This window comes from Bos grunniens, chromosome X (genome assembly GCF_055505025.1).
Source record: "Bos grunniens cultivar Pamir isolate PY7600 chromosome X, Bosgru_T2T1.0, whole genome shotgun sequence".
NCBI classification, from domain to species: Eukaryota; Metazoa; Chordata; class Mammalia; order Artiodactyla; family Bovidae; genus Bos; species Bos grunniens.
In genome coordinates this window covers 7,581,752-7,595,328 of record NC_141194.1, presented here as the reverse complement: position 1 = coordinate 7,595,328, position 13,577 = coordinate 7,581,752, and the positions used below count along the sequence as shown (strand labels likewise).

The window sequence follows — 13,577 nt, the reverse complement described above, 5'->3', positions numbered from 1 at the left end:
ATGGTACAGTGACAAGATGGCAGAGATCCCATCAGCCTGGGTCCCTGGATGACTAAGCAAAGAAAAGCCCTGGGCTACTCACATCTCTCTCACACACACACACCCACGCCCACACAGTACCTAGGCAAGCTGCAGCCCCCACCATGGCATAGAGCCCTGGGGTGACACAGTCTGCACCGGGCCTGCACCAGTTCCTGAAGATGATCCAGTCATGGTGATGGTAAGCCAGCTGCTCCACACCGATTCCCACCATCCTGCCCGCCATGGCCCCCACAGCCATGCTGGGGATGAAGAGGCCAGATGGGATCTGCAGGGAGCACAGGAGAAAGATGCATGAGGGAAGGGGTCCCCATTCCCGCCGCCACACCCCCCCAGGAAACTCGGCCTCCCTCAACAAGCTGGTGTCTTCCTTCAGTCTTCAAAGGCGGGGCAACGCTTCAAAATATGGGTCAACTGGGAAACCGTGGACCAGTGATCTACTGTGACTTGGAGAGAATGCAATTTTACACTTTCATTTCCTCGCCTTCAAAAGCTGGCCTGGTTTGCCTGCTGTGGATTAAAGGATGATAAGCCCCACTGCAAATAACATTCAAAGTGCGCATCTGTCACTTCAGATACTCACCACTCTCTCTCCCCTCGCCCATCATTCAGATCAGCTTTTAAAATGAAATGTCACGCCACAGCATGACAATGGAAAAGCTAAAAACATCAGTGGACCTGTCTTGCATCTTCCAAAAACCTTGTCATGGACTTACTGCCCTCTTGAAAATACAGCAGCCAAACACCTGTCAGAGAAACTATATAAACCGAAAGGCCTCAGTAATAGCACGTTTTGTATTCTGCTGAGAGAATACATGTTCATCTCTCTAGTCATCAGACACGTAGTACAGAACAGACTTGACTCTGTTCAGAGACTGCACATGGCTGCCAATTGTGACCGGCAGCTGCATTTATGAACCGCAACCCCTTCCTGGCCGATTGTCATGAATCTGAGGATGGAAGTGGGTCTTTAACCAAATTCAAGTTAAGTTTGGATCCTCCGGTGTAATTTCAAGACTGTGTGACATTCCTGAGGAAATTATTCCTTGAACATCTCTTATCCCCACCCCCCTTCATCTAATCCCCTGTGACTTCAAAGCAGACTTCTCCCAGCAGGCACCAGAATGAAAATAAATCCCTCTGCATCACAGTCACCTTTAATAATGTCTATCCTTCCTTGTTCTCAAGGCAAAAATTCAGGTTTGTGTTTGACCACTGCATCCAAGTACACAGCTTCTCAAGACTTTCTTAAAAAGAAACAATTCATAGAAATACCACAAAAACAATTGCCGTGGAACAGAATTGAATTCTGGAAGGTTCCCAGTGTTCTGCTCCTGGTCTGAGGTGCTGGTCACACAAGTGTATTTTGTGAACATTCACCAAGCTGTACACATCTCCGTATGAATGATACACTCTGAGCCTTAGCTTCTTCACTTATAAAATGGGGTTAAAAATCTCTACTCCATAGGCTTACTGTTTATCAAAAGCATTGTTTTTTTGTTTGTTGAAAGAATGTCAAGTGGCCGGCACCTGAGACCATTCAGCAAAGCTCAGCTCCCCCTTTCTCCTGGCATGATCAGATTCTGGGGTCCCATCTTCAGAAGGACAGGGTTGCCCCCCACCCCTGGCACCTTCCCTCCCCTTCACTGACCTTCATGCCAAAGGTGAATATGGTAATGATGATCTTGAAGATCAGCGCCAGGGCCAGCTGCCAGATGGCCGTGTAAACCCCAACCCCGGCTGGCCGGTCGGGGATGTCATCCACGGGCCGCGTCATGTTGGGGTCGTTGATGTAGTCACACAGCTGGGAGGACTCAAGGGCCCCACAATCATTGAAGAGCTCGGAAATGAGCTCGCTTGTGCTGCGGCGTGTGTAGGGGTTGGGGTAGGCAACAATGGCGGTGATGGCAGTCACCGCGATGACCTCCAACACTGGGTACTTCCCCAGCTTGGTGGTCTTGCGCCTCCGGCACCAGGCGATGTTGCAGCGGATGAAGAGGGTCCCCCACAAGCCCCCGAAGACCCCAAGCAGGATGAAGGGGAAGAGCTCAGCCATGTACCAGGGCGTGTGATACTCCACGTAGAAGAGGACGAGGCGGCTGTTCCCGAATGGATTGATGGATCGCAGCGTGAAGGCTGCCACCAGGGCCGCAAAAAAGGACCGCCACAGGGTCTTTAAGGGAAAGTAGTAGCTGACCTGCGACCAACGAGTGAAAAATAAGAGACTGGTAGACAAAAGAGCTGCCCCAGGGCCCCAGACCCACTGATCAGCAGCCCCCTGCTGGCATTTGCCATGAAAGTCATACTCAAATCAAAAATGGGAGGAACTTACTTCCTCAATCAGTGGTGTAAATAAGGCCCAAACACATGAACAAAGATATTTTAAAGGACTCTGTCTAAAATTGGAACAGATACCATTTAAGGTGCATTTGAGCTATTTTATAAGAGAAATGAGAACACTGTATCATAATTCTGTTTATGACACAGAGAGCCTCCTAAAAGAAAATCAACCTCTGATTTGATTCTTTAGACAACAGAGGCTGGGTTGAAACTCCTGGCTCAGCAGCTGTATCTGGAGGGCACACGAGTTAAGAATGGTTTTTACACTTTTAAATGGTTCAGGGAGAAAAAGAATCTATATATATGTAGCTGAATCACGGCACTATATGGCAGACATTTATACGTCATTGTAAATCAACTATACTTTTTGGGGAGAAAAGAATATTTTGAGACGTGAAATATTCAAAACGAGGACAATATCTGCTGACAATGATAGAAAATTCAAACTCCAACATTCACAAGGAAGGTCTTTTTGGAAGACAGCCAGGCGGCGCACGGCCATGTGGTCTGCTGCACCCCCCAAGCTACAAGGGCCAAGATCAGTGGCTGGGACCAGGCGCCGAGACATGTAAAGCCTCAAGTATTTACTATCTGGCTCTTGACACACAACATGGGCCGAGCACTGGACTAGATCCATTCTGGTGACAAAAAAAATAAAAATTGTTTATTCATTACATTGTTTATGGAAGAGACAGGAGACCAAATCTCCACCCTGCCCCCTCAAAATCACACTGGCAATTTTTAAAACAAGACTTTAAAAAAAGGTATTTCACAGAGAATACTGTGGCTCCTTCATGAGTTGTAGGAATCTCTCAACCCTCCTTTGGATCCAGTCCTCAAGAGAGTTGAAGAAGAACGCCTCCTGCCTTGCTGACCCCCCATGTGTTTCTCGGTGCTCAGAACCACGGGGCCCTTCCACTGCCCATGCTCACCTCTTCCAGACTGAAAAGCACACCCCCAATCGGAGCACCAAAGGCCACGGAGACCCCAGCAGCGGCCGCGGCTGACAACACCTGTGAGGCAAAGAGGTCCCGTCAGTTCCAGGTCTTTCGGGAAAGTCAGCAGGTGCAGGTAAGCCCGGAGAGGATGGGGCTTCACTCTGCGCATGCTCACCTCACGCCTTTTGCCCTCGTTCTTGCTGTACTTGGAGAAAAGGCTGCTGAAGAAGTTGCCGCAGCAACAGGCCACATGCACCAGCGGCCCTTCCTTGCCCAGGCTCAGGCCTGAGGACACCACCAGCACCAGCGTGACAGTCTTGATCAGCAGGGTCCACTTGCCCAAGTAGCCCCTGATGATGAAGCCACTCAAGATGGTCTTTATCTGAAACATAGGATGGAGAAGGTCGGGGAGTGAGCCGCCTGAGTGCCTCTGCCAGGAAAGTAACACCTGCCTCCTCCCAGAAGCATCTTTCAAGCTGAGATTCACTAAATTGTATGGAACAGAGGCTGCTTTTGTTGGTAATTTAGCTATAATTTGATATTATAATTTATATTAATGCCTACTTTTATACATTAATGGAACCCCCGAGACAATTCACTGCATAGTAAATCTTAATAATTCCGGAGTAATGAGATCATTCAAGGAATGAATAAGTAGTTATCAGCCTAATTTTACGTATGGCATTTTATCCTATGCAGGTTACCCTCTGCTGTGTTGAAAAGATACATGTATCTATTGATTTTAACTGTTTATTTTTGACTATTGAAAGATGGCCAAGATAAAGAGACATCTGGCTAGCTTTGTTGCAAAGCAAATACAATAAAATATCAATGGAACTTTAGATAGGGGTTGGCTAACTATGGCCACTGGGCCAAATGCAGACCACAGCCTATTTTCGTATGACCCACAAGCTAAGATCTTTAAAACCTAAGCTTTTAATCTTTTTAAATGTAGTATGTAAACAAGGTAAAAGACGAGGGCAGCAGAGGATGTGATGGTTAGATGACATCACTGATTCAATGGCCATGAATTTGAGTAAACTCTGGGAGACAGTGAAGAACAGGGAAGACTGGTGTGCTGCAGTCCATGGGATCGCAGAGTCGAACACGACTTAGCTGTGAGTGAGAATAGTTCCTCAATTTTGCCTCTTGACTCACAAAGCCTGGGCTTCCCAGGTGGCACTAGTGGTAAAGAATCTGGCTGCAACTTAGGAGATGTGCGTTCGATCCCTGGGTGGAGAAGATCCCCTGGAGGAGGAAATGGCACCCCACTCCAGTACTCTTGCCTGAAAAATCCCATGGACAGAGGAGCCTGCTGGGCTACAGTCCATGGAGTCACAAAGAGTCGGATATGACAGAACATACACGCATGCACTGGATATAGAAGCATCACCAACGGATAAATAACATTTTATCTTCAACCTCTCCCACGATTGGCTGAAATGAAGTGAATGTTTACTGCCTAGCTAGCAATTTACAAGCCTGTAATCAGAGATTCATTAGACACAGAGTGAGCCAGCCAGTGAAATTTGTGGTCAGTATCCATTTTCCCATTGTATAATGCATAATGGGACAATCTCAGCTCTTGTCACTGTCAGGATGTTTACATAACATCAAAGTGCCTCCTAGTGGGCATTGCTCTGCCAAGCAATCATTTTCTTGAATAGCTATCCTAGTCCTTCTTGAGCTTGGTGCTCAACAGCATCCTCTGGGGAATTAAAAACCAAGGAGGACTAGTTAATCCCCTCCCCCGGAAATCTGATGTAATTGATCTGAGGTGTATCATGGGCACAGGGAGTTTACAGACTCCACAGTTCAGTTCAGTTCAGTCGCTCAGTCATGTCCGATTCTTTACAACCCCATGAATTGCAGCACTCCAGGCCTCCCTGTCCATCACCAACTCCCAGAGTCCACCCAAACCCATTCTAAAAGGCAGTCCAGGTAGAGAAGCACTGTTCCCATCCTGAGAAGAGCAATACAACTCTTCCTAATTTCTCACTATTTAAGGTCAGTCCTGAAATACTCTTTGGCTTTTCATCACCTGTAATGCTAATATAGGAAATTTCACAATGGGTTTGAACAGACCATTTTCATCTCAGGAATTACTGACAGATATCTGTTTTTCTTAATTCAAAGAGAAAGACCAACAGTGAGCAAGCATGTGGGCATCTATTTGAAAGAACTCTCTAAGCTCCTTCCTAGAAAACACAAGGGAGGTCTTCCAGCTCTCTAATCAGATGAACCAGCCTTTAACTAAAGGCACACAAACTAGCAGTGGTTAAACTGGTCTTTAACTAGTGGTAGTGGGCTTATTTGAGCCTGTGCTCTGGGAGCCCATATCCCTTTATTTAAGGGATGTTTTATTATGCCTGCCACAATCCTGCCCTTTTGTATTGCCTAGAATAAAATTATCTATAATTTTTTGTCAGTTAATGTGGATTTGGACCCAAGGGTACACTTGAAGAGCATGATACCATTTAGAAAATTACAAGCATCTAAATTACCTGAGCCATTGCCAGCCATGACATGTGGTGAACTGAACAATGTGAGAGGTATTTCATAATTCTCAAAAAAACGACTGAATAAAATTGTCATGATCAAATTAGGGATTAAAGAAGGCAAATTTGTTCCCAGCAGATGCCAAAATCTAATCACTCGCTTTAATTTGAATTAATAGAGACTGAATCAAGCAGGGCTCTAAGGCAATGCACTGCAGCACATTTGTGACTTGACGATGGCAACTTTAAAACCTCTGTGCTGTGTGCTGTGCTTAGTTGCTCAGTCGTGTCTGACTCTGGGACTCCACAGACTGTGGCCCGCCGGGCTCCTCTGTCCATGGGATTCTCCAGGCAAGAATACTGGAGTGGGTTACCATTTCCTCCTCCAGGAGATCTTCCCGACCCAGGGGTCGGGACCTGCATCTCCAGCATTGCAAGGCGGATTCTTAACCACTAACCACTGCACCCCAGATCACCTCCTATGATGGGAAGTATATTTTCTAAAAAAGCTCATTTAGTGTCTTTGCCGAAATGAAGATCAGCTCAGTATCTCAAACTGAGTGGAGTTGTTTGCATAGTTAGTTGGGTTTTGACTGGAAGGATTTTATTCGTACCCATGAATGATTTCTTTGCATTTACTTTTTACTCTGCTCCTTTCCTCCAAGAACTGGGGTAAGTGTTAGGAATTTCTAGCTCTACTATAATAACAATGAAAATCTGCTACTACTGAGTCATAGTAACTAAACTTCAATTATAAAATCTCCATTGGGTTCCTGACACTTGAAAAGATTATTGTGAACTCTTTTATAAATAGAGACATGAATCTGTTACATATTATATACAGCTGAAAAAATATTTATGTACCTACTATCATGTACCCACTCCCAAGTTTAGGACAGAAGAGCAGGAACCTGTGAACACCTTGTCTTTGCTTTCTCAGTGGACTCTTCCAATCATTTCCTTGCCTTTCTTGCGAGCTTTAGCACATCTGGGTATGACTAAACAGTATGCTTGTTTCATACAGGCTGTTTTAGAGACTCTACAGAAATGGAACCATACTTCACATATTCTTCTCTAACTTACTTTTTCCACTTGATATCACTTTTTTGAACTTTATTCACATCAATGTGTTCCTTGCACTTTGTCACACAGGAAACAATGCTGAACTTGGTATTTGACTCATTTTGGGTTCAGCTGTCATAAATGAAGACGCCATCTGTGGATGAGCACCAGGTCCACCAGACGCCCTCCCACACAGAGTTCCGTGTCTGTGAGCTGGGCCATGCATCTCTGGTTCTTGGAAGAGGAAGATGGTATCCCCACTCGCAACACCTTTTATTGCTGCCTTCAATTTCCCACCAACTCCCCACTACCCACCTCCTTATTTTTACAGGTGGCTTGAGTCCAAAAGCGCCTGTTGCTGGGCACTGGGATCAGAAACTAAGATGCCAACAATAATCTGTTCTCTTTGTCTCAATATCCAATAAAATGCAGTCAGTTCTGCCCGGACACTTGTTTGGAAAACACAAATTTGTTCCAATGTGATTCATGCGTCGGGGCAGAACTTGAGCATGATGCCAATTTCGCGTCTGTTTCTGCACGATTTCCTCTGAGAGAAACACAAGATGGAAAACTGCAGCTGCCAAACTGAGCCAACACACAAGCACACGTCTCAGACAACTCCCAGTTTGCACGCGCACTAGGGTGGTATTCATACATTCCTTAACCATTTAACATGTGTCAAACCGTGCTACTGGTTCTATGTGGTTCCCATCTTTTTATGTGCCACCAATGAGGTTTCTGGGCACTGTGCCCCTAACTCCATCTTCCCAACAAGCTCTGTGGTTTTGGTGATGCAATTTCACATCGCCCTTGACTTGGCATGCATATGGTACATTAGGAATTTCCCAGGTGGCTCAGTGGAGACATGAGTTCAATCCCTGGGTGGGGAAGATCCCCTGGAGAAGGAAAAGGCAAACCCACTCTGGTATTCTTGCCTGGAGAATCCCAAGGTCAGAGGAACCTGGCGGGCTACAGTTCATGGGGTCACAAAGAGGCAGCCACAACTGAGCACGCACACATAGTGCATTACAGCAGCACTGGCTGTACGGAGCAAATATGCTGCAATGCACAGCTTATTTTTTAGGTTCCTCCAGCAACGTGTTAATATCAACTATCCAAAATTCAGCATGAAATTGCCTTCTTAAAACATCTTTTCCTGGAACAAGATAATGCTGAGCTTTCCTTTCAACGATCCTTTAATTACCCCAGCCCTTCCCATGAACCGCCCGGACCAGCAGTGCTGTTGGTGGTGCTGCCAAAGAGTGTGGGTCCGCTGCCATGACCGCTCACATCTTTATAAACTCAGCATCTCCACTGTCTATGGGAGCTGCTGAAGCACCAACTTGAAGGAGAATGCAACAGCAGTGATTAGAGTGATCGTCTAAGAACTTTAAAAATGATTTCTGGCTCAAAGCTGCACTGTCTGGGTTTTTCGGGAATTCGCTCAATTATGGTTTTTTGAACCCAGCAGATCCTCAGTGGTTTGAAGTTTAGTCCCGGGCATTCTTCCTGATCGATGAAGTCACTTCCCTCATGCTCTGGTTACCAGAAAGAGCTGAAAATATTTATAAGAACTCTAAACTCACACGGGTGCATTCACAGCACATGTAGTGAACATGGAATTTAGTTTTTAAAGATTGCTCTTATCCTCTCACAAGCAGAGCAAAAACGTGGCAAGGGAGTTTAATAAGTAAACTTTCTGAGCACCAAACTCCCGCTGTTGCCCCTTTCACAGCTGATCACTGATGTACTTGCATACGTGCGTGCTCAGTTGCTCAGTCATGTCCAACTCTGTGTGACCCCATGGACTATAGCCTTCCAGGTTCCTCTGCCCTTGGGATTCTCCAGGCAAGTGGGTTGCCATGCCCTCCTCCAGGGGATCTTCCAGACCCAGGGATCGAACCTGAGCCTCCTGCATTGGCAGGCAGATCCTTCACCACTGCACCACCTAGGAAGCCCTAAATGCACTTAAGGGTTACTATAGGACCATGTCTGCGTGTGTGGTTAATGAACTCCAGTTCCACAGGCTTTAAGACTTCTGCCTGGTACGCAAAGACAAGAATTGAAGCATCTGAGAATAAACAGAGCATAAATCCTGAAGCCAGACAGCTGGGTTCGACTCCCAGCTGACCAGCTTAGCGACCTTGGGCAAGTTACTTAACCTCTCTGTACTTCACTTTCCCCAACCATCAAATGAAGAATAAGAGTATGGACCTCATAGGCTCTCTGCGAGAATGAATGAGTGAACAGATGTCCAATGCCGGGAACCATGCTTAGCGCCTAAGTGCCATGTAAGTGCTTGCTCTTCTAATAATTGGCACAAAAAGCCAGCCCCCACTCACCTCGGGTATACCAGAGCCACAGGCATATGGTGCAAATACTCGTACCAGGGAGACAGCCAGAAATGCAAACAGCAATGCCCACAGGATGTACATTAGGTAATTCAGAATGTAAGCACTGGCACCCTAGACAAGACACAGAACAAGAAGAGACACGTGAGCCATTGCAGACCCAAGCAACACGCCTAGCCCTCTAGAATGAGAGAGGACCCTCTGACCTGACTGGGCAGCTTCTCTCCTGGTCCTGTGTCAACAAAGAGGCAGGTTAGTTTTATCAGCTGTTGCTATTGCTACAGCGGTTCACACAGACACAGCACCAGCTGCTTTTCCAGGAGCTGTGTACACACATCTTCCACCAGGTGACACCTCAGCAGTCCTGGAAACTGTGAATGAGGCTTGGTTTGAATTGCCCTGTGCGCTTGAGTTAATAAAAGGCATGTAACAGAAAATTCTGCCTTCGAGCCCCCAGAAAGTTTGTTTGGTCTCGTCTGCGGTGGATCAGCCTCTTTGCTTTGGTGAAGGCCAAACCCACGCTGCAATTAAAACCAAAGAGGAAGTGTGTGAATTGCCTTTTTAAAACTTTTTATTTTGTATTGAGGTATAGCCTATTAACAACGCTGTGACAGTTTCAGGTGGGCAGAAAAGGGACTCAGCCATACACATACCCGTATCCATTCTCCCCTAAACTCTTGTCCCGTCTGGGGGAACTGCATTTTAGAATACTGCTACTCAGATGTGGCCCCTGGACCGGCAGTATCACCTGGCGTGGAATGGAAATGCAGTCTCAGGCGCTGCGCCAATATTCTAAATAATCTGATGTGTGGGGAACACCTTCTGGACCAACAACACAGTCTGGGGTCTTTGAGGCTGAGGACCTGGTGTGCTGGGCAGACTACGATTCTCTAGGCCTCAGCTTCTTGCCACCATCTGATCTGTCACATGATGAGCAGGAAAAGCCAGGGTGCCTCTAAGCCAGGCCACTGAAACAGCCACACGTGCGCCTGTAAAACACAAAAACATGCTCCAGGAGATAGCTCTAGCCTTAACAGCCAGAGATATTCACACCTGGTGTGGTGAGAAATCAGGAATACATTTCACCCGGAGAAAAATGGACTTTTCTGTGACTAATAATAACATCTCACCCTGGCTAACACTAATTCTTTGAATTCAAGTATAAATCTTGGAGATGGTTGAGAAGCTGGATGGCCATAGTTCCCCCCAAAGTAGGAGCGAAGAAACCAAACATGGCGGCCAGCCAATTCAGCCTGCCCATCTCCATCCAGCCACGTGAGAATCTATTTTTGGAAGTGATGGAGAGCACTGAGGATGTGTGAAATTTCAAGAGCCCGTCAATTTCTGAGATTTGACAGAATTCATTTTCAACTCCACTGAGAAAGATTGAGCAAAATAGCAAAGTGCATTCCAGAAGTCTTCAACAGAGGTAAATCAACTGGGCAAAGGAGAATGGGGGAGCAAGGAGGAGAATATGTATCTTCCAAGAACAGTTATATGGTGAACGGTCCTCACAGTACCCTAACGTGAATCCTGGCAACTTAGCTCCCTATCACCTGGGTTTCTGATCTGTCGATGACCCTTAGTCACTGTGGTAACCACTGAACTCAGTTAGAAATTAAGCCTTTTCCTGGACAAAGATTTGTGCAGATCTGAAAGTCAGAGAGCCATGAAGGCAAGAGCCTGGTCTGTGCTTCACTGCTACAGCCCCTAGGCTGGGATATTCCCATTGCAGAAGGCCCACAAACATCCTCTCTGATGTGTTCACTGGAAGATGATAACTGTCTCCACAGGGAGACAGCCCTTCTCATCTGCTAGGAGGGCTACGATCCAAACCAGGTTAACAACTGGGGTCGGTGAGGATGTGGGAAAGCTGGAACCCACATACGCTGCTGCTGGAATGCAAAAAGGTGCAGCCACTTTGGAAGACCGGCAGCTCCTCAAAAGGTTAAATGTAGGGTTGCCATGTGCCCCAGGAATTCCCCTCTAGGTATGGACCCCAAAGCAATGAAAACATACGTCCACACAAAACCCTGTAGATAAGCTTTCAAAGCAAAGTCATTCATAAGGCACAAAAGTGGAAGCATCACATGTTCCTCAGCTACTGAGTGGAGAAATGACACGTGCTGATGCAGACAATGGCATGTTATTGGGCCGTGAAAGGAATGAAGTCCCAATTTACGGTATGACACAAATGAACTTGGAAAACATTACGCTAAGTGAATGAAGCCAGACACAAATGTCCATGCGTTGTATACTCCATTTATAAGAAAAGTCCACAATAGGCAAATCTGCAGAGATAGAAAGCAGATTGGTGGTTGCCCAGAGCTGGCAGATTTGGCGGGAAATGGGGAGTGACTGCTGACAGGTACAAGGTTTCTCTGGGAGTGATAAAAATGTTCTAAAATTAGATCAGGGTGATGGTGGCACAAATGCGCGAATATTCTAAAAGAATATTAGCATATTCATGTTAATGAAGATTAATTCATTAATATTAATATTTATTACACAGATTAATGTATACACATAGAATATCCTCTGGAATATGAATTACATTCACTAAAGCCATTTTTCTAAAACAATATCTTTTCTCCTCAGTTAGAAGTAATAAAAATCAATTCTTATTTCTTTAGCATGATCAAAAGACCACTCTCGGTAAGAAAAACAAAACCAAATACCAGGTTTTAAAAACTACATACGTTGTACACATGCAATAGTGGGGAAGGACTTTCCAATTGAAGTTTGAACCCTAGAACTAGAAAACAAGCTGAGTGGGAAGTGGCACTCATATTAGCCACAGCTGAAGGTCAGAGCAGAAGGTGAGTGCATAGACATTCCCCACCACCAGCCAGGGGACTCCCAGCCAGGACACACCCACGCACTCACCTCCGACTGATTCACCAGCAGCTCCGACCACTTCTGCCACAGGGGACACTTGTCCCTGTCCTCAAAAGTGGTCTCATTGGAAGTCCAGCAGCACTGCTCATGGCTATACCAGAAGGCGGACAGGCAGATGCCCTCCTTCAGGTCGGTCATCCAGTCGACAGCGAGATCGATGACCCCGGCCAGAGTGCCTGGAAGAAGCAGCAAGAGCCACTGAGACGGAAGCCGGCGGGACCCAGGCAGCATGGAGGGCAGGCAGAGATGCCCGCGCCCTGGGCTGCCACATGCCCCAGCAGCCTCTTTCAGCAGTCTTGAGGTCACCTGAGCATGTGGCAGGGCCCATGGTGTGGCAAAGGTGGCACCCAGCCCACTGAGACACAAAGGCCAATGATATACAGTCCTTGGGGGGCTTCGATCACACAGGAGGGAGAGACCTGCAGGGCAGAGTTCACTGCAACCCCCTGGGGCTTTCAGAACCCAGCCCTTCTAAGTTTTGGAACTAGGGTACCAATACCCAATAAAAGATGGAACCCCCTCAGCAACTTCCAGGGCAGGATGCTGGAATCACAAACTTATCTCTCCAGAAAAGACAATTCAGACAAAATGGAGAGAAATCAACTATGACAGCCTCATCATTTCAATCAAGTTTTATATCCAAATGGAACCCAACTTGAAAAATGTCACTTATTAGAATCTTCTGAATTTTTACATTTTGGTTGAAGGACTGAGGAGTGATTTAAGTAAACAACTACTCTAAAGGCCAATAGAAGTGGGATAAAATAGAGTGTGCAGTGGGTCACAGAAGGCCATCTTACTAGAGTAATCCATTCCAGTCCTTTGTGAAGGCAGAGAATATTCTCAAGCTACTGAAGTTTTCAAACTTTTACTAGCATTTACTACAATATTATTTCCCTGCCAGCATCAACACCAAAGGCAACCACACACCAACAAAAGGCCCCCTGGCCCTGCCACTCTCCTGTTGCATCAGCAGTCACCCACTGTTCTTTCCAGTACTGCCCAAATCCTCAGCAGCACACAGGCTCTTTCCTCAGTCTCCGAGTTTCTTGCCAGGCTCCTCTCTCTCCACCACTAACCCCACACACTGCCCACGCCATGCCCCTGAGCACACCAGGCCCTCCTCTCTGCACTTCCTCAGACAGTGCTGCCCTCTCCCAACTGGGCAAGCTCCTATTTATCTTCCAGATCCTGGCATTTCTATCACCTCCTTCAGGAAGCCCTCCCTGATTTCCTAAGTCTGAGCTAAGTATATTTCCCAGGCATCCCGCCATCCCCATACTTATCACATCCTGATATGACTATATTTATATGTGTGTGTGTATACATACATACACACACACACACTCCAACTAGTCTATAAGTGGGGCAGGAAGACAGTCTCTTGTCTGGTTTGTGTGCCACCGTGGGAATCAGGCCAGGCATCCAGACCCTGTGTCCCCTTTAAGTGG

General features: G+C 46.5%; 1 protein-coding gene across 7 annotated transcripts in view; it reads right to left on the bottom strand.

Annotated features, from left to right (window-relative positions):
• CLCN4 (Cl-/H+ antiporter 4) overlaps positions 1 to 13,577 on the bottom strand; it is a 72,835-nt gene that overhangs the window by 21,714 nt on the left and 37,544 nt on the right. For all 7 annotated transcript variants that reach the window (XR_015158543.1, XR_015158544.1, XM_086386876.1 and 4 more), the window contains 6 exons: positions 12,115 to 12,302; positions 9,220 to 9,342; positions 3,493 to 3,699; positions 3,312 to 3,392; positions 1,691 to 2,236; positions 121 to 307 (listed from right to left, as the gene is read on the bottom strand). Coding sequence is in view for 5 of the 7 variants with exons in the window: in XM_086386876.1 (XP_086243002.1) it covers positions 121 to 307; positions 1,691 to 2,236; positions 3,312 to 3,392; positions 3,493 to 3,699; positions 9,220 to 9,342; positions 12,115 to 12,302 (1,332 nt within the window). In the remaining 2 variants the exon portion in view is untranslated. The remainder of the gene's footprint in view (positions 1 to 120; positions 308 to 1,690; positions 2,237 to 3,311; positions 3,393 to 3,492; positions 3,700 to 9,219; positions 9,343 to 12,114; positions 12,303 to 13,577) is intronic.